Genomic DNA, 21,154 nt, shown 5'->3' with positions numbered 1-21,154 from the left:
AACAATCTTTACATTTGCACATTAATGTTATCTATTTCTTGTTTCTTCCCATTGAACAGCCTTTAGAAAGATTCAGTCTAGAGATTAAGAGGAAGAATAATAATCAGGAAACTTTGCTCCTGTGACCAATGACAAACTATTTTTCCTTGCTGTTTAAGATGCAAAGACATTTATATCCAAATCCAAGAAGCGGAAAATACAATTAGGTCAAGTCTAAAAAAAGATCTTAATACAGTTAACAAAAGTCCCTGCGCCTCACAGTATAAAATGAAGAACAGAAACAGGTTTTTAGAAATATTTACTTATTTATAACTAGTTCCTGTCCCATATAGTTCACAATAGTACCATCAAGAGAGTAGATAGCAAATGAATATTACAAAAGTTGGAGGAAGGATACAAAACTCCCACCCCCCCATAAATAAGGTTTAACATTTCTTCCGTCTGTCACTTGACAGTTCTGACAAAGTCGATTGTAAAAACTTGTACGGCTAAAGAAATGATTATATTATAACACTTCCAATGTACACAGAGCACAGCAATAATTCACAAAGGACAACATACAGTAAGTAAACATAGACTCAAACATGACATGCATTCAGTTATTGCAGAGAAATACCACCAGGACAAAACGGAGCAAAAGGCAGAATAGTTTAACCCCATTAAATAAACAAGTAACACAGGCATCTTATCCTGCCACCCTGTAAATGTTGCCATTTAAAAAGTGTTACCATCTATCACCACCTACCTACATATACATATTATTATTACTATTTCCTCTGTTAGAAATAGCATTTTTTGTCAAGAAGACAAAACATTTATGCAGGAGGAGGAACAAGATAAATGTTCTTTATATTTCACCTATCACCAACATTCTTAAAATATACAAACATCCACATTAAATCTTTTCTATGCCTTATGGAAACACTTGTGCGTAAGGAAATGAAGACATAAAAAAGTTATCTCTTTCAGTTGAAGCCCTTTGTATTTGAGTTTATGACATTGAGGTCTCGTACACACTCTTGGTTGGGGAGTAAGAGTAAACGGACGCTTCGCTTGAAGAACAACACGGAGGGTTTAGAATTTGAAGAGGTCAATAAAGTGCTGCGGAGAAATGGGCATGAGGCAGCTGTCTGGGTTGTTGGCTGAGCATGGATGGCCACAGTCCTGGAAGACAGTAAACAACCACATTGTCAGAAAGAACCAGAAAGACCAGGAAACCCAAGGAGCAGCTATGCAGCAACCAGTAGTTACTAAGATCATGGAAGGTCTTCAACACAAACTTAGTGATGGATTTACAAATGCCTGGTGCAACCAGATTCTGGACATTAGTATACACAGAGAAACATTTACGTTAAACTAAATGACAGTTTTCTTTCAGACACATGAACTCAACATTCAGAGGAATCTATGAACTTTAAGAATGCAGTTAAAGGCCATTAAATGTCAGTGAAAAAAGCGGCACTGTTTACTAAACACACCTCGAGCAAAACATGATGACATCAAGTGAAATTAAGAACAGTACGAGACAAAGCTTAACAAATGGAAAAAGATAAGATATGAATCAGACCATCTGGGAAACATGAGACAAACTGGCAACTGACAGAAAACAGAAAGGCATGATGGGACGGAAAGTACCTTGAATAACAAAGCGAGGTGGCGATCCTTAAAGAATCAGGGAGAAGGGGAACCAGGAGAAGAGCCAGGAAGGAAGGGCGACAAGCAAGGAGAGGGATGCAAAGAGGGCAGAGGTTAAAAAAGTATGATGACCCAGTCAAGGAGGATGACAGGATTGTTGTATTCGCAAGGAGTATGGGAACAAATACTGTAGGAACAGCTGCATTTTGTAATCCAAGTACTGTTAGTCTGTGAAGATACACATCTTCCCCAGAAGTTATTAACGCAAACTTAATGTTACACATGGTTTAAGGTACGATCACATGTGTCATGAAGGGCAGACAAGTCATTTGTTTGCCTTCTGGTCGCTACATAAACATGTACAGTATGGGCTAAACAAGTTCACAGCATCCATTGTACTGATAACAACAAGAATCACTATAACCATCAGTGATAATGTATACGTATATGTGTCACTCATAAGTTCCTGTTACATAAACAGAACATGGAGGGTTTTTTTTACTACATAAAAATAGGATTCAATTTACTATTGAATATCTTTCTCACGGCATGCTAGAGACAGCTATCAGTGTGAGAGAGGCAGCGTGATTGGACCAAAGTGTCTCTGAGACTTTCCAAGCGATTCAGTGTGTACCAAAGAGTGTACAAAACGATAATGGGTGTTTTGTCTCGTACAAGGAAACACAATGTGCTCTGGTACAAACTTGAAACTTGATTTGATAGACTCTCATGTCTGATCTATGTACAGTTTAAAAGTCTCTGATAAATGTCTCTTTAAACACTGCAGGTTTCATTTACTCTACACACACTCTACTAAGCTACAGTCTACAACACTGAAAGGCCATAACCCTAACCCTAACGCTGAACTAACCAGTTAAACTTGCACTGAACCTAATTTCTTTTAATGTATTGAACAACTTGTAATTTACATGCAGTCTGATGAACAGTACTGACTAGTCATATGGTGTTTCCTACATGAAATGAATGTGGTTGCAGGTGTGTGTTAACTTGTTCTTTACCTTCCAGAAGAGGATGCTACAGTGTTTGCAGAAGTGCAAGGTGTCGCCGTACTGCTCCCTCATTGGATAATGTTTCTTCAGGGTGAAGTACATCAGCTTCCAGTCCACACTTTCACTCTTGGATAGGACCAACTTTCTACAGAACTGAGTGTGGATGGAAGGAAACACACATTTAAAAAAAACAACAAACATTTAAAACCCAGGGGACAAGAAAGTAATTATAACTGGAGCAAAGTGTAATTAGATATAAATGAGGACCATTTCTCATTAACACCAATCCTGAGTGGGTGTTTATATGATGTGTGTGTGTGTGTGTGTGTGTGTGTGTGTGTGTGTGTGAGAGAGAGACACAGAGAGCGTGAAATAGATCAATGTGAGTAAATAGTGGCAATTCTGCCCTCTAGTGGTCAACTGGTGAACTACTTTGCAGCCATCTATTTGGATGTTTTAGGCATATTCCTTTTAAAAAGCATTATTAAAATCACAGATTTAGCTGTATATACTGACCGTCCATGTCTAATTAAACTGAATATGTTGTCCTCTCACCTGTTTGTCTGAGAAGTGAAAGTGACAGAGTTTCTTCCACAGTATCCTGTTCTCACTGAGGCTGTGCAAAGTAGGCGTGGCCTGCCCCAGGTTAATGATGTCATAGGCATCAGATAACTCGCAGAGGATCTTGTTTTGCATATGTAGCGGCAAGTCGTTGAATGACATGCCACTGCATATTTGCTGGGGAGACAATTAAGATTGACACATTAAAATTCAGAGCTGGACTATAAAGAAAAACTCAAATATTCCGAAATCACAGGAGTGTTTTTTTCCACTGAGAATTATGTGTTACAAGTCATACACAGCTGAGCATTAAATTACCTGGTCCAACAGATTAGTTGTCAATTCTTCACATTCCATATTTCATGTTGCTCACCCATTAAATTCAGCTTAGTGGGATCAGCATGTAAAGTGAGCAGCGGTGAGGTCAGTAGATGCAAACCTACTGCACTATTCCCTTTTTAAAAGTCACATTTACATACAGGCAGCTTAAATTGACCTGGATGCGTGTTGAGGCCCAGAGCATGCTGAAAAACAAGTTTTGGGATGGAATACACACACATGCAGACCCATGCACGTACACACACAAACAAACACCAGTACACCTTCTACCTTGGGGATCTGCAGATTGTTGAGCTGCTGCTTCCATTTGTGAATGGTCTCCAGTCGGCATAACCAGATGTTTACGTTGCCCACGAGGACACACCTGCCAACATGGATGGTCAGACTGTGCAATGTCGAGCTCAGGTCGTGCAGCAAATCCTTAACAAGGCGCGGGTTGTAGTGGTCGTCGAGAACTAGTAGTGAAATATATAGTAAAAAAAAAAAACTATATGTAAGGAAAATGCATCCTTTATACATTAATTGCTGAAAAGACCGTATATTTCACAGTACAAAAAAAGAAAAAAACATAAGATTGAAAAATACTTACCAACCACAGTTTCAAGTGAACACTGCATGATTTTAAAAGGCATTACTTTACCATATAGGTTTCACCACATATGTGGTAGAATAGATCTGTACTTTGCTCCACGAGGAAACGCAACCCCATGAACCACAAAATACTGGCGTGACGAAACAGTAGTCTCAAAAACAACATGTTCTGGTTGTTTTGAGCCTTAGACCATTTGGTAAAGAAATGTTCTTTCTGGGAAATATAAAGCTACTTTTACTAACACAACAAGAGCCTAAATTAGGTCTAGGATGCATCTACAGGAGTGCTGAGAAAATGTCTGTACAATATCTCTGCCTCAGGTCTCCTTACCCTTTCGTACAATCTTCTCCAGTATATTGAAATAGTTTTTCTGTGCAGCTCCACTCAAAGAGGTCAGCTGAGACCTGGCTATTAGCTGGAAAAGCTATGGGAGAAAAACAGAGTAAGACAGTTAGAGGAAAAGAACAAGTCGGTATCAAAAGGATTCTTAATCAACATGTGTGATCATTATTGCTCACTTTTGCAACATAGTTAAATCTTCTTAAGTCCTGAATGGCACTGGAAAAGTCTAGACGGTTGAGGGCTTCACCAAGCGTGCAGTATCCATGTCGCTGTGTGTTAACATGAAAATACACACATTATTTAAAATACAAATATGTTTCGATCAACAGACAACAAACCCTTCATGTGAAATTTTCTAGTAACAGCTGCAGCACTCACTTCTTTCGTGCTCCCTTTCTGCACATAGATCCATTTATCCGTGAAAACAACTGGACAAGGAAAAAACAAACAAACACATTAGTTAGCAGAGTTCATTTATTAAAGTGTTTTGATGTAAATGTTATTATATTACATTATCCCTCAGGTTCCAGTACAGGATTGGGACCAGCACTATTCCAAAAATAGTTATGGAGACCTGTGTCGCTCTGTACCAGGTCATAAAAAAATACTTCCTGAAGGTAATTTCTGGTTACCACTTACTGTAACACACAGATAATATGCTCTGTTAAGCAATGTTGCCAAGGTCTCATCTCACAATATTTATACTTTGACGATGTACTGCTCTTATTAATTTTTTTGTATGTATATACATTGTAATCATAATGTAAGCGTTAAAGTATTTGTGAATTCCTATGCACAGTACTGCAGAAATGTTTTTTTTTTTTGTTTTTTTTAATCATCTGTCAAATATAAGAATTAGTGTACTAAATGAAGTTTAACTCCTAGCCTTAACTGTTCTTTTCTTCTATTGCTAGACACCATCAACAGAGGCAGAATGGTGGACAATAGCCCGGGACTTTGAACTGAAATTGCAGTTTCCACATTGCCTTAACGAAAAACACATCCACATACAACCTGCAGCCAAAAGAGGCAACCTCTACCATAATTACAAGGGTTGTTCTCTGTGGTAATGATGGCTGCTGTGGATGCAAAGTATAAGTTCATCTACACTAGTTTGCGTAACCAAGGTAGGGTCTCAGACGCTGAAGTGTTCGCTCACTCTGACCTGCGCAAAGTGATGGACCAGGGCCTGCTGGACTTGCCTACGCCTGAGCCTTTGCGCAACTCCGACATAATGATGCCATACATGTTTGTGGCCAATGATGCATATCCCCTAAGGGCTGACCTCACGTTGCTGTATCCATTCAGGCAGACGGCCCACAGCTAAGGGGTAATAAACTACTACTACTCTAGGGCACAGAGAGTGGCAGAAAATGCATTTGGCATTCTTGCAAACAGGTTGAGAGTTTTCAGGTCCACTATATGCTTAGAGCCAAAGAAGGTGGTTAAGATATCTATGGCCTCCTTATGCATCCATAACTTCCTCCACAAGCGCAGGTCTGAGGCATATACACCACCAGCCTTTGAAGACTGGGAGAATGCTGATCACAACATAGCTGATGGAGCCTGAAGGAATCAAGGGATGGGGGCTTTGGAGCCATTGGAGCATAGAAGGGAGAGCAACCCAACTGCTATTGCATGACTGCTTTGTCTCACCAGAAGGTTGCTTCTCTTGGCAGGAGGAACACATATTGTGGGAATGTCACAGTAGTTATTAAAGGGGCACACTAGAAGACTTTCCCTTGGATTTTTAATAATTGCCTTAATTTGCATAATCTTAAGAGTTTCTTGAGAGTCTTGTTTTCTTGCTAGATATGTTTGTTTTTTTATGCAATATATACTCCATTACAAGTAAGTCCTGCATTAAGGGTAACAAATCTTAAGTAGAAGTATGCGAGTACTGTCAGCAAAACTACTGTACTTTTGTTTTCTTTTTTTATATAAACAAACAAAAGTTACAATTTAGTGTTTCTCACTAAATGCATTATGTGTGTCCTTGGGATCTCAGAAGTATGGAATGCCAATTTATATAACAATGCTTCATATTTTGAGACCATCATATAATTTGTAAGTAAATCTTAACCTACAAAGCATCTATTAACTATAGCAGTCAAAAAATTGTTTGTGTGGTATAGAGTACAATATGTCTGATAAGCAGTGAAGTAGAAGTATAAACAGCAAATAATGGAAGACCTCAAGTAGAGTACGAGTACCCTATTTTACGGTCAGTAAAAGTACCGCTGATTAACTGCGCAACTAATCTTAGGTGATACATTACCAAGTAAATAACAAGTATTTAGTCCAATAAATCTAAATGCAAACAAAGCTTTCAATAGATGATGGCCCCTTCACTCCAATTATGACTTGTGATTCCCTTTATTTCTTATCTGCTTTTTTTCTCCTTTTTTCTTTTAAAAAGGATTTTTAATTTTTGTACCACAAACTTTTTATGAAGTTAAAATAGTGATTGTGTTGCTGAAACTCACACTGGGATTTGGTGTTATTGTTGTAGAGGTCCTTTTTCCTCTTTGTGGTGGCGAGCTCACACACATCTCCAACAAACAGATTCTCTTTGTTGTCACTGCAGAGCCTGTTTAGACAGAGAAGGCATGGGAGGAATTTGTTAATAGCATTGCATGAAAGTGTCACCAGTGCAACTGAAGTACAATGTAAAGACGCCTGCAGCAAGTCAGTGACTCTTTAATAATGTCCTGTATATCACTCTGTTGCAATGGCATGATAGATCCATCACAGGAAGGGCTGCAGTATTTTGGGGTTAACAGAGCCAGCACATATGCAGGAAAGTAAATCAGCTTGAAGCTGCTTCATTTTGCTAAGACAGGTGTAACAGGAGTCAGAGTAGTCAAGAGATGTGACATTGTAACAATTCAGTGTCTGTTATGATGGAGGAAACACAGCAGATGGCAGACATATATCGGTCTGTGAGACAGAATCACAAATGTGACTCAGACAGTATTTTCTCAGAAAACAGGCAAAACATTTTGGGATCTCAATCTGAGCTCTGTTATTTCTGGCAGCCATTCTGGGCCTGCTTGATTAATAAGTGGCCTTGTTATTTCTGATAAGATAGATCTTAACATTTTGGCAGCTGACCTCAACTTGAAGTATGTTGACATGGGAGGTTTGAATTGGTCCAACTATAACACAAACCCAAATGAAAGCATGTATCATGTGAGAGCATGTTAATACACTTGATGTACATGGGTGTGTGTTTGTGAGGGTCTGTGCACATTTCTTGCTATTTACATTGAATTTAAATGCTTTAGAACAGTGCAGAGCTACATTCTCACCTCTTTGTATCCAGTCTTGCAAAATGAATCAGTTTAATGAAATGACAGCAAGACCATTGCATGTTTGAGTCTTATCAATGTCTTCATTTAATATTAACATTTGCACTCAAATGTGTCAAATCAAATAATAGCTATGTTAATGTTCTACATGCAATAACTATGTATGCAAACACCTGTGTTTGTAGTTTGTGTCTGTATGTTCTCTTTATACTTGCGGCTACAACTACTTAGCCATCAAACTGTAGCCTCTTGTACCTTTCACTCACTGTGCCTTTTGTAATATAAATGACTTTCATAATTGCAAATTTCATCACCGTCCTAAACAGGACTGAAAGACGCCTAAAATACCCTTGAGAAGATATGAGGCCTGAGGAGAGCAATATGTCTCTTTGCACAGTACTACTATTGTGAAAACTTGCAATATTTTCTTCTAATGCAAATAAAATATAATTACATAAAATACAATGAAGCAGTAATTGTTAGATGCACTAAGATCTATTCATCTGTAACTAGACATTCTAATACTAATGACCTTTAACAGATCAAAGGACTGGACTGGTGATTGACTCCCCAAGCATTGATAATCCATTGGCTGAAGTTGAGCACCCAACTGGCAACACTACCAACCAAGAGTCAGCTGATTGTACTGGGAAATAATACCGTCACAATATGTTATTAGTATTGGGGCTGATATCAAAATGATTCCCACTACATCACATTATTTCCTATTATCATATATGTGAATGATTAATTATTAATGTGTGTAAATGTGTGATTTCATTTATTTCAGGCATATTTGTCTTTATTTGTGGTTGTGGTGCTGGAGCTGAGCAATGAACAAGCAATATGAGTACCTATGATTGGGCTCAAAAACATTTTAATGGGCATTAAATGGGTCACTATTTTTGACATTTTAGAGTAAATAAATAATAAATATAAGATAAATATAAAATAAATAATTTAGATAATGACGATAATGAAGATAATTGTTAGTTGCAGTCATAGAGCTAAACCACCTCTGTCTGCACAGGTGCCCCAACCAACTAGCCTAGCAACAAGGACATGATCCATCAACAGCTTCCCACCTGCAAACACTGTATCTGCAAGATATTTTGAGTTGCCATCCTTAAAAACATTATAATAGGCATATGTCACTATTTTCTGATTATCTATAGAAACACTTGAATGCAACAGGGTATTTATTCTTATGCAAAAATACAAGGGCTATGTTCTGTTAGTGAGCTTTCAGAAGCTGGAGGAAATCTTTACTTCACCAATCACAATCTGGATGATTTCACACCGAAACTAATTTACTTTTCCCTCCAGAATAAGTGAAGGCAGGGCTTTGCTTGTCTGACTGTGAAGTCAACAGGTTGAATGGGCACTACAGTAACCTCTCGTCTCCATCCATTTATCCAATTGCTAAGGCATACACACAAACACACATGCAAGCACAGTAATCCGTCACAGTGAGTTACAAGTGAGGAATGCAATAGCTTGACCTTTTAACACAGGTTGCATGCAGAGCACCGGCTTCCACAGAAACAATAAAAGACATCACACAGCAGCAGGAATGTTGTGAAGGGTTTGTGGATATTTAAAATGTACCCTGAAATACATAAGCTAAAGGGATGAGGGTTATGTAGGAAGTCAACATAAACCAGGAAGAAAACAAATAGAGTATGTGGAAGACATTTAGCTGTTACACTTTTCTTACTCACTGTTAGATAGATGCATTCAAGTTTCATTTATGACGTGCTTTGACAAATGCAAGTTGACTTAACAATCAAGGCAATTCATACAGTGTCAGATAAATGATATGTTACAGAAATTGACAGTAAAGTGGTGGTCAAATACTTAGCTCAACTTTCCAGCACCTATCTGGCACTTGAGTGTTTGCAGATAATAGGTGATAGAGGTTTGTTGATGGGAAAAGAATAAACTACTTCTGTAACACAGTATACCAAGCCAGGGTCCACCATAATGCTTTTCTTTCTTTCTGGCCCTACATGTGTTGATCTGCCAAGTGTACCTCTGACTGTTACATGAAGTCACTGGCCTTTCTGAGTGAAGCTGCATTTGGAGAGCGGCCAATTTGAACAGATGACATCATTAGTTATTGTCTGATGTTGTGTCCTGTGCCTTTTTGTGAAAACACTGCTGACCAAGACTGTTGACCAGCTAATGTGACACTGTAAGGTACTGTTAGTTGATCAATAGAAGAGGCGACACTGTGACTTGAGGGAGATATCACCAACTGGTGCTGAGCTTCCATCTTTCCTCCCATCGGCACCAGCAGGACACCAGCGTCCTGCTCACTGTTTAAGTGAGGCTTGCTAGTCAAATGGTTAGTGTATCGTTCTATCCCTGCTGAACACTGCAACGACAAACTTGTGAGTTTACACAGTTCTATTTTTATTATAGCCGGTAATAAGTATTTCTTTTATGTACATTTGTACTCATTGTTTTTGATGAAATGAGGCACATCTTTACATGTGTGATGCGATTTTGCTGTCTTTGCACTTGTTTTATGTCTTTTTAAAATTGTATTTGTTCTTATGAATGATAATACCCAATTTCCTCCCACTGTATACTGGAGAAAATAAAAAAAAATTCTAACTTGTACCTTGTCGTCAGAAAATCAATTGCTCTGGTCCTTAAAAGCAAAATGAGCTATCATGTTTGATTGTAACCCCTGCAGCTAAGTTAGGCCCCGGCCCAATCTCCTTAAAAGGGGGAAGAGGCTGACACCATGTACAGTATGAACAAACTAGTGACAGAAATAGTAAGCCTCACAGGACCACACAACCCCTCAACACATACTATATAAAGAAGGAGCAGACAAATATAGTAAAAAGGATAAATAAGTAGTGTAGATGTAGCCTAAGAATGGGACCCTCCTTTTTTCTCTCCTTTTATGTGACGACTCATAGTCAGTTGGCATGCATCAAAACAAAACATGTTTCCTGCAGATAACAAGGCAAGCTTTCCTGCTTGGAGGCAACCCAGACTGCCCACAGGGCCACATGTAATATAGACCAGAAAGCCTGAAATAGGATAACTTGTTTAAGTTCAGCTGCTTTTAACAAACAGTGGTTGTTAAGTCTTTTAAAAGTGCACAGCAGGCATTGACCGTAGTTGTTTTTTGTGTGCTCCCGTCAGAAGAACTGGCATGTATGTATGGTAACATTCATCAGACAACTCCAAGCAGCAACCCCTGTTCCAGGATTTACATGTTGCACCAGTTCCAAACATCCGAAAGTAACTCCAGGAGACGGATCCCAAACAAGAAGTTCTATATTGACTTTCTATAACTTTCTGTGCTGGTCTGGCACTATGTAGGATTTCAGGGAATCTAAAAAACATGCCTTATACATCAACATGTTTTACTGTAGTTTTATATAAAGGCTTACTCCATTGTGCCCTGACAATCATAGTTTGTGAGGTAGTACACTCTCCTGTCTCTGTGGTGATGGAACAACACAGCTGAGCATTGTGTTCATTAAAGATATTAAGTCATTTAAGAAGTCAGACATCAGGTATAAACCTGTTTCCTGAGTCTTTACCACGACTAAAACCTAACTTGATGAAAACAATAACAATTACCCAATACTATGGAATCTTTAGTTTTCAATAATGACATAGGCCTTTGCAGGTTAAGTCAGTGTCACTATGTTACAACAGGTTATATACAACAACCAGGTTGCATGACTTCTTCTGAATGTGTGCCCATAAACAACAAGAATGTGTGTGTATTTCTTTGAGGGGAGAGTTTGCACAATATACTCAGTTCACACACACAAAAACACCTGACCTTAATAGTTCAGATTCTGATCCACAATAAGGTAAAAAACAAACATATCTTATAAGTCAACTCAAAAACATCTTCCTCTATTAGGCTGAGAACCTCCACCTCAATTATTTTGAATATTTATCTTTTCTTTAACATGATAAACTAAGAGGTTTGTAAGTATCATGTAAATTTAGCCTCTTGAGTAAACCCAACCCTATACTCAACTCTGTCTGTTGCCATGACGCCCCTTTGGCAATAACAGGCTGCAATTGTGGGATGCAAATCACTTCATCAAAGACTCTCTGCTTTAGCCCTGATAAGAGTTGGTGGCTCAATTATTTTTTTCTTTCTGTACAGCAGAAGTACAGCAGCTATGGTCAGTGCACATTTTCCTCTGTTATTATCTACTGATTCCCTGACATTATTCCTTTCCCTCTAATCTATTAAGCATTTCTACAAACAAGTACATTTAGTTTGCAGCCAGGCATTAAAACATACTGTAGCTCACATAAATACATCAACCACAGCAAACATCAACAATCCATGGTCAAAACAGATCCCTTTTAGTCATTGCTAAAACCCAGTCTTGGTAGGTCTAAGACAAAGACTATGCAACCAAAGACACTGCCTCTGTTGCATGTCTAACCCCATCTCTTTCCCTTTATATTCTGTGAGCTTTTCTACTATCCTCTGTTTAAGAAGCACAAAATACTCTGTGGAGGTTGGAAGATGTCTGACAACCAAGTCAACGCTCAAAGTGAGCCCTGGCAGCTGTAACTAATCATTAGAGTTCAATTTTAAACAAGAGTTGCAGGGCTAATAATATCTAATCTACTCTAGGTTAGGTTAGCTCACCCATCTCGTAGGAGCGAAGCTTAACATTTCATTCAATACAATTATGGTACAAAAGGAGCACTAACGCCACATGTCTTATGTTGACAAGGTGGATGCAGATATAGGAAACTCCAAAGGCAGTCGTAATATTTACCTAGCAGTCTAGGCTAACGCTGTTGCGCTAACGTTAGCAAAATGTCGGCGTAGCGTTAGCTAGCTGTCTAAACTTGTAAAAAGCCGAACAGCATCCCCATCCAAGTAATAAATAAACACTAGGCAAATATGTTGTTACTGGAGCTAGTAAGCTACCATCAAAACGTGAGATATCTAATTGAAAATGTGTTTACAACGTCGGGGGATTTCACAGGTGGGACTGATTGGCAAGTTAGCCCATAGCTAGCATGATGCCTTCTATTTCTAGATCTAGCTAGATTACCAGTACTTATCTGAGCTAACGACATGATCACCGTCACTAGATATAAAGAAAACCTTGACTTTCACTCGATGCTATTCACTGACAGTAAAAACACCTCTTCCTCATCCCAGTCAGTCACCATAGTTCTAGTACTAGGCTGAGGCACGTCTCCCCAACGTGACGTCATCACCGAATTGCATTAAAAAACCCAATAATACCAAAACCGACAAAAACTGGCCTTTAACACTATTTGGAGACATTTTTAACAATTATATACATATGTTGAGTGCTTTATGTACCCATTAATCAACAGTGGTGGTTAATCTGCAACATGGGCTTTAAGTGCTCTTTAATGTTTAATTTCTTATACTGCACTGTAACTTTTATTCTCGTATTTTATCTGTTTTTAATTTTTTTTATCGTTTTTATGTAAAGCACTTTGAATTGCCTTGTTGCTGAAATGTGCTATACAAATAAAGCTGCCTTGCCTTGCCAAGCTGCCTATGTTATTAAGATATATCACGTATTAAAACCTGTAATAAAGTTGGTGTCCAATGCAATGAACTGTAATACTGTTAATTAAATCAGACAAAACTCAATGTCAAATGAAAAACTCCACAAATTAATTGTAGTAGTTTTTAATTCAATTTTACTCAGAATCATTACTTTAATTTTCTTTACATCACACATTTTAATTATATAATCAAGATATGATACTAGTAAAAGTCAATACATGTTTATATTCACATGTCATCCAGCCCTAGCATATACTACTGCATGCTTGTAGAAAATAATCTAAGCACAGCAAACTACTGAGGACTATATGGATAATATAGTTTTATTCTTAAATGCATGTGGCAACTGTAAAAATGTGTATGCAGTCAGTTAAGCCCAATCTAACCTGATAACACACTGACTCATAAAGTATGACACTGGAATAACAATGCCATTAAAGGCAGATATGGATGACAAAGGTGAACAATATAGTACTTACTCTTTCAAGTGTATCTCTCTGTTGCTATCTTCCAACTCATGTCCATAGAAGATAATCCTCTTCCATCCATGCTCTGTCTTTGTCCAGCTCCATCCTGGTGACCTCCAGTCCTTGCCCAAGAAAGGCATTTTAGCTGGGAGGGGGGACTGTGAGCAGAGAGAAGACCTGTAGGGTTAACAAGATGCAGGAATTGGCTTTGTGCTCTGGGCTCTTTGGAGGAAAAGAAAGGCCATAATAAGCAGATGAATACCTAATTGAAAATGTAGTAACTACTTAATACTTAATGTTGGGTTTAGGGCTGGGCAATATATCGATATTATATCGATATTGTGATATTACAAATTTTGGATATGGCTTACGTGTTTTCTTTTCCTGGTTTTAAAGGCTGCATTACAGTAAAGTTATGTCATTTTCTGAACTTACCAGACTGTTCTAGCTGTTCTGTTATTTTCCTTTAACCACTTACTTAGTCATTATATCCACATTATTGATGATTATTTATCCAAAATCTAACTGTGAAAATATTTTGTGAAAACACCAATTGTCAACCCTAGAATATCGTTGCAATATTGACACCGAGGTATTTGGTCAAGAATACTGGGATATCTGATTTTCTCCATATCGCCCGGACCTAGTCCTCTCATGGGTTAAAAAATCAATTTTCCTAAAAACTTTATTGATGTTGCTCATATTCATTTTCCCGTCTTTAAATTCATATCAAGGAATAAACTGAAAATTAAACACTAAAATTCAAGATGAAAGATTCAAACTTGAGTTTCGAAATTGCACCAATTAAAATGGCCTTTTGGGCATTCAAAGAGAAGAACTTAAAACATATACATTCAAATTTTCAAAATATTTCAATGCTAAAAATACAGTAATATTAAAATACCAACAATAAACGTTATCATGGCCTTGGCTAGTCTGCAGTCTACAACTACATGTTCATAACAGGTTACTGTCTGACAACAACTGCCAAATAAACAAGAGGGCCATTAGATTTATAAACGTTTATTGAGCATATAATCGCTATATTACGGGTAAACACTAGGATGCAAAATGACCTAGCTACTAAGCCATATTGCTTTGATAACACTCCTGACATCGACTATGACGCATTTATTTAACTTTAGCATTTGTAAAAAAAAAAAAATAAATAACAGCATTAGCAAACGCTGTTCAAATCGTTTCAACGCTTAACGGCGAAATAAAATAAAAATAAAAAATTAAGTCAAGCTGTCAGTTGGTTCAACGCATATAATCGCCACAGGAAGAAAATAAAGAATCTCAACTGCACTATAACAGAGTTGGACATTTCTACATAACGGCTAAACAAACCTTAAGTGACTCCTTTGTTGTGTATCGTCTGTCAGTGCTTCTGCTTCTTCTTCTCTGCTCTGCTGCAATTGCTGGAAATATTGACGGAAGTAAACACAGTGCGGACACTGGAATTCGTCCACGCCCCCTGATGCTCTCTGATTGGACGAAACGTCAGTATTTATCTTGTTGCTACCCAGAGTCGCGTCGCTGATTTGCTTGCAAAGGCTGTCAATCAATTATTTCTCTTTATCCATTAAGTTTTGTTGAGGCTTTCTTCCACACGTGACAGAGGACTGCGCACATGTACTTATGTTTTGATTTTGAGATGGGGGATGGGAACAGGACCACTGGACGACGGTTAAGTAATGATGATAATGTGGTTATTAAGGAATACTTTTTTAAACAGATATAAACTTAGAGTTTTAATATAAATACATAATTTTTTTTTTAACCACAAGTTCTGTGAACTTTATTATGAGAATTAGGGATACCATATTTAGTTTAATTGACCATATTTTTTAAACCACAATCAAGTCTCAAGTCATTCAGAGGAAGTATTTATTCAAGTCACAAGTCCTTCAGAGCAAGTTCAAGTCAACTCACAAGTCTTTATGCGCAAATTCCAAAGTCATGATGCAGGTATTCCAGGTATCTGAATGCTAAAATGACACAATGAACTGCAAATTGTTCTTTCAAAGCTGTGTTAATACTGTGTTTTACATAGCTGAGACCTCTCAATGCTTAGGCCTAATAATTAGTCAGAGCTTGTCACTAGAAGGCTGTTTTCACATCCATCTGTTTAAGGTGGAAAGTTGTCACAAGAGGGACAGGGTCTGAATAGCTGCTGCCATTAGATGTTATGCTTTGTTGGCAAAATACTATTGCAAGAACTAAAAATAGCATTACATATCAAGCATCCATCTAGACTGGTTTATGTGTGGTTATTGTTCCTTTGTTAAGGTTTGCCTGGCCAGCCATCATAGAGTTGCTGTGATTTTAACACTAATTAGGTTCAGTGTTGTTGTTAGATACTGCCCCCTTTAGGCCACATACAGTAGGCCTACATTCGAAATATGTAACCACTACAAGCAGTATGCTATACTGTATTCCCACTATTATTGATTCATTCACGAACAGGCCTACCGGGCAAAGGCCCAGGAGCCTAAAGTGCCAGGGCACCACAAAGAAACATAAAACAACTACAAAGAGATGTTAAGCAACTGCAAAGAGACACAAAACCACAGAGAGATGTGTAACAACTACAAAGACACACAAAACAACAAAAAAAGAGGCAAAAGCATCACAAAGTCTGTATCTTGCTCCTAAGATGGTGGGGCCTTTTGCATGTCTGTGCCCAGCGGCCCATTGCCTCATAATCCGGCCATGCCCACCATGGGCCTTATTGATATTTACTATTCATAAAAAATAATTGTATTATATCTATACAGTCAATCCTATACACATACATTTAAGCAACAGTTTACTTGTGAGAAAAATTGCAACTTTATTCACTGTAGCAATTTTTGCAGTACTTCCGTATAAAATAGTGTTACAAGTTTTAAGTGGTGGATTAGTAATACTAAAACTTTTACATCATACAAATTCCAATATAAGAAGACATTTACAAGCCTTTAGCAATGCAAGTAGTCTACATTTTCAGTCAATACATTTCTGTAGGTTGAACCACATATGAAACGTTAAGTGTCCCTTTTCTAACTAAATTATCAACTGCATTTTAAGAAGTAGCTGGCAGTAAACAAGAGGAGAGGGCATGACATGACTTGTCTTGATGTGAAACAGTCAGCCAGGCTTCTGGAGAAGTGAGAGGCGTGTCAACAACATGGGTGCAACATGGGTGCAGCTGAGTAATGAGTATCTATTAGCATATACTGCACATAAATATTGTTTGTTTCTGAGTGGGTAATTCCACTTCAATAGTCTGTCCGTTGCTTTTTCCCCACTAATGTTACAGCCTCTGATCAGCATAGAAAGTTGGCTAAAAGACAGAAAGAGAGAGGAAGTGGTCAAGAGATAAAGCAGACAGAGATTACAGTAGCAGAAGCAGAAGCAGAGTTACAGTTACATCGGGTCACTGGATTTAAGCCTATCTGATCATTAGGTACATTCCTCTTACACAGAACTCAGCGAGTAACTGATTCTTTGGTTGGAAAATAACCACAACCTACAAGCCTTTTTGTCTGGCTGTAGTTAAATTTAACAATGCAGTTGTATTACTGTTAACAATAAATGCTTGACCACAATTATACATGAAAGAGCAGATCTCTCTGCTCCTGGTTTGTTTGTGTGTGTGTGTGTGTGTGTGTGTGTGTGTGTGTGTGTGTGTGCGTGTGTGTGATGGAATGTACACCTTTCACCTGGAGAGGAATGCCGCGTATACACTTAAGAAGCAGGTTACATAAATTATGATTTAAGGGCACTTTAATGCTAAAGACCTTGGTGACGAATAGGGGTGAGACCGTGTTGAGTCTCGCATTGCCAGACCTATCTCCACAGCGCTGCAGAGGAAGGTCTGGCCCTTCCACACAATATTTCTGGATAGGAGAAAAAAAATGGTCAGGGGTTGTTTGCATTTCTTTAAACCAATCACAATCGTCTTGGGCGGCGCTAAGCTCTGGACGCAGCGAACGTGGCTTTTCAAAATGATCTCGGGAAGGAACTTGTTATATATGATATACAGTGGACTAATGCCATCCTTACTTAGGATTCCTAACTTGAAAAATCCCTAAGTTAGAATGGTTCTGTAATAACTAAATTCCTATCCTAATTCCTATATTTTTTCCTAAATGCAGTAGTTATTTTGTAATACCAAAAATCCTAAATGTCATCCTAAACTGAGATAAGATAGGATTTCAGATTGTAGTGAGGAACATCATTTATGATAATGAGTATTGGACCCCCTGAAATGTTTCATATGCCATCACATCAGCTCTAAGCCTTTATGCTGGTGCCACTTTCTAAAACTTTTTATAAATGTTTCATAACCAATAGCTTATTAGATGGATAATATACTATATTTGACTTATGTTTTATAGCTTAGTTACAAGCCATTAAAAAGAAACATTTCTGTGTTGAGGTGAATGACGGCAGTGTACCTTGCAGCAGAGCTGGACAAAATCAATTTATTAAACAAATTATTAAGCATTTATTAATGGAATAATGACATTTGAGACGACTGCATTATTATCAAATAGAGGGGAAAAACAACAGTCTAAGGATTTGTTTAACAACCTGGCAAACCAAAATGTGTTCTTATGTAGCCTACTCTTCCAGATTTTCTGTATTAAAGTGTGCACATATGCACATGTATTAGACCTTAAAATACAAGTTTAAGATGAAAATTTGAGGACAGCTTTTGTATTTCTATGTGTGTGATGTGGGGCTTTCTGCACAATTTATGTGGCCCCAATGTGGCAGAGCTAGCTTTATGCAAGTCTTAACAGAGCAAACACGCTAAACCTTTTTTTCTGTGAAGTGTCTGCTGAAATTGGAACACAATGACACAATGACAGCACAGAGACCAAAAGTCAGTCCACAAACAAAAGCCAGGAGTTAGTGTCATCTATACATCAGTCTTACTTAAGCATATGGCCTCTGTCTTAATCTCAATCAAGGTCTCTTAACTTTTTTCCGGTCTCTATAGCATTTCTGCAGCTGTACAGCCATTTGATAATCCTTGCATTGCGCTCAATAACTGACGTCTCTTGACGTATCTTTTCATGTAGCTTGTCTTCCATTAGTCCGTCGCTGTCACCACTGTTCCTGGAGAAGCCGTCATCTGATGTAGAGATGCTGACACTCCGGATGTTTATCGCAATTTCATCTGAGTGCACCGAGAAGTTGTCCTTCCCAACAGATTCAATAACCTCACTGCCCAGCCCACAGTACTTGAAAAAAACATCAAAGTCTGCAAAGTTCTTGGAGTACCTGGAGCTGATGTCGGAGTGAGAACGACTTACTCCTTTGCCAGACCTGCTTTCAAACTCAGGAACCGTTAGGAGCCCAGCAGATTTCTTCACAACACCTGCTGTCATCATAGATCCAGGATCACTGTATTCTGTGCTGTGTTGCTCTGCTACTCCATTCCTCCTCCTCCTCTCTGATTGTGAGCTGCATTCCTTTGCTGTTCCCTCAGGTGTGGTGATTTTGTTGTACTCAACTTCACACTCCTTATCTGTTGTCTCAGGTAATAAAACATTTTTATGCAAAGAGCTGAGCAACTTGCATGTTATAGGATGTTTCCGGTCATTTTCTGATCCTCTCAGTAACTCACATTTCTGTCTGTAAAGCAGAAGTGAGTCTCGTCGGTTTTTGGAGCTGGACCGACGTACCTGCCCTGGTAAGCTGTTGATTTGTGCACCACATGTAGCCTCTCTTGAGTTACTCCCTATGACAAGATTCCCACAATGGTTCAAGCTCCTGTTAGAAGACCCAGTGCTACTCACCGAGGCTGATCCAAGACTGATCACTGGCTCCTGAGTTGAGTTGACCACCTGTTGGCTTTTGACATATTTTGGTTTGCTTGCAGCGAGCCTCTCCACAGCACTCATGCGTCCTTTTGACTCACTCTCCAGTTCCATTTGCTTTCGAAGGTATTCAGGACCCTTCTCCAGGATCTTTGTGGTATCACCGGTTGCCTCCATTGTGGTTTAAGTTAACATTCAAATCAGTTATTTCCAAAGAGTGGGTAATCCTTTAGCATACGGTCTCTCCAGTGTTAGACGTAAAAGATTCCATTCATGCCCGTTCTTTGCCTGAGCACGTATTACAACAGGCGACTTTACCTTGTCTGTTCAAACACACATCGTATTACCCCACCCACCCTGTGCAAGGCTAGTTTAAACGAAACACCGACCTGTTCAAAGTACACCTGATACCATCACAGGTGAGAACAGTGAAAGCTGACACTGCTGCAGTTTTGTTTTTCTCTTTTCCTAGAGGAAATGTGGGCCTTTATCCTTGTTGCTCAATACAGGACGAAATCTTACATGATCTCCTACCTAGAATACTGGTTTCTGTCAAAGTACTCTCTGTTAACTTTTTTGACTCATTCACCAGAGAAACTGACTCATCCACTAGGCTTGCCGCTTATTACAGTGCAAATGTTGTGCAATAAATGTTTTCCCCCAGCCTATTCAAACTTAAATCATGCACAGTTTGTATGATGTATCCCACTGATATTGTTATTATTAAGGCAGGCAGTAAGGTGTTGAGTGTGAGCTCTTGATCTACGGGACATATTTATTAGTAGTGCAATATGTTGCAGACCTCTATTAACTGTTACACCAGCGAACAGCATGCTGGGTACAGCTCGCTCGTCATTGCTCGCAAAAGTACATACAAGGTGAAGAAAGAGAGACCGGACATGTTACTTGTAGCAAACATGTATCTCCATCTCCAAAAAGCAAAAAATAGCAAAACATTTAACGTTGTACTTCAAGATTCTGGTTTTGTAGGCCTATTTGCTCAGTAACTGTATCTTACTGGATGAAAAAAACACTGCCACTAACTGTATTGTGAGGTGTAATTGGATCCTAGAGATAAATAGGCTAAAAGAAAAATGTTTTCCAAAACGACGCACCACATTCTCTTGTGAATGGAGTAGCATACTATTGTGTAAATGACAGTGTTGCTGCCCTTCACCACCAAGCCACCAGGTGTGCAGTACAATATTGCTCCAACCTGTTCTATGCTCTATGCCTGTTAATGAAAGTGCGTGAGCTGCAAACATACTTGGAACCCTATTTCTTTTTATTTATCTCAGCTCCTAACTTTAGTTAATTTAAAGACTCTCCACAAAGCTCAGATTATAACTCGAACCCTGCCCTAGACTACTTGACATTTTTGCAATCAACCAGTATTCATTCCTGGCCTAGCAATACTAATATTAATTGGGTCTAAGCAAATGCACAAGCAGTTCAAAGACAAAAACACTGATAGATTCCAACATTTCCACATGCTTGTTCAACTAACATGTGCCCAATATGAAA

At 38.5% G+C, this 21,154-nt stretch overlaps 2 protein-coding genes across 4 annotated transcripts; both read right to left on the bottom strand.

Annotated features, from left to right (window-relative positions):
* Window positions 1–281: 281 nt before the first annotated feature.
* Window positions 282–15,245, bottom strand: fbxo25 (F-box protein 25). 3 transcript variants are annotated; one of them, XM_078274477.1, is made up of 11 exons: window positions 15,165–15,245; window positions 13,827–13,991; window positions 6,966–7,069; window positions 4,858–4,907; window positions 4,656–4,748; window positions 4,468–4,561; window positions 3,816–4,000; window positions 3,201–3,383; window positions 2,655–2,798; window positions 1,636–1,662; window positions 282–1,164 (listed from the first exon to the last, which is right to left on the bottom strand). In XM_078274477.1, the coding sequence occupies exons 2-11, from the start codon at window positions 13,952–13,954 to the stop codon at window positions 1,075–1,077; spliced, it is 1,098 nt and encodes a 365-aa protein (XP_078130603.1). In that variant the 5' UTR covers window positions 13,955–13,991; window positions 15,165–15,245; the 3' UTR covers window positions 282–1,074. The 3 variants fall into 3 exon arrangements, with proteins under 3 accessions (XP_078130603.1, XP_078130604.1, XP_078130605.1); XM_078274478.1 differs by having other exon boundaries at window positions 13,827–13,972; window positions 15,165–15,237; XM_078274479.1 differs by lacking the exon at window positions 1,636–1,662.
* A 3,027-nt stretch (window positions 15,246–18,272) lies between these two features.
* On the bottom strand, window positions 18,273–20,057 carry fam110c (family with sequence similarity 110 member C). The gene has a single exon (XM_078274806.1). The coding sequence runs from the start codon at window positions 19,805–19,807 to the stop codon at window positions 18,770–18,772; it is 1,038 nt and encodes a 345-aa protein (XP_078130932.1). The 5' UTR covers window positions 19,808–20,057; the 3' UTR covers window positions 18,273–18,769.
* Window positions 20,058–21,154: the final 1,097 nt, after the last annotated feature.

This window comes from Sander vitreus, chromosome 18 (genome assembly GCF_031162955.1).
Source record: "Sander vitreus isolate 19-12246 chromosome 18, sanVit1, whole genome shotgun sequence".
NCBI classification, from domain to species: Eukaryota; Metazoa; Chordata; class Actinopteri; order Perciformes; family Percidae; genus Sander; species Sander vitreus.
The sequence above is the reverse complement of the archived record's forward strand: the minus strand, read 5'-3'. Positions and strand labels throughout refer to the sequence as shown.

Coding starts and splice junctions, on each gene's coding strand:
- fam110c (XM_078274806.1), bottom strand. CDS start 19,807: ATGGAGGCAACCGGTGATACCACAAAGATCCTGGAGAAGGGTCCTGAA.
- fbxo25 (XM_078274477.1), bottom strand. CDS start 13,954: ATGCCTTTCTTGGGCAAGGACTGGAGGTCACCAGGATGGAGCTGGACA. Junction 2,799..3,200: donor TTCACTTCTCAGACAAACAG/GTGAGAGGACAA, acceptor ATCCACACTCAG/TTCTGTAGAAAGTTGGTCCT. Junction 1,663..2,654: donor GTAGCATCCTCTTCTGGAAG/GTAAAGAACAAG, acceptor TGATTCTTTAAG/GATCGCCACCTCGCTTTGTT.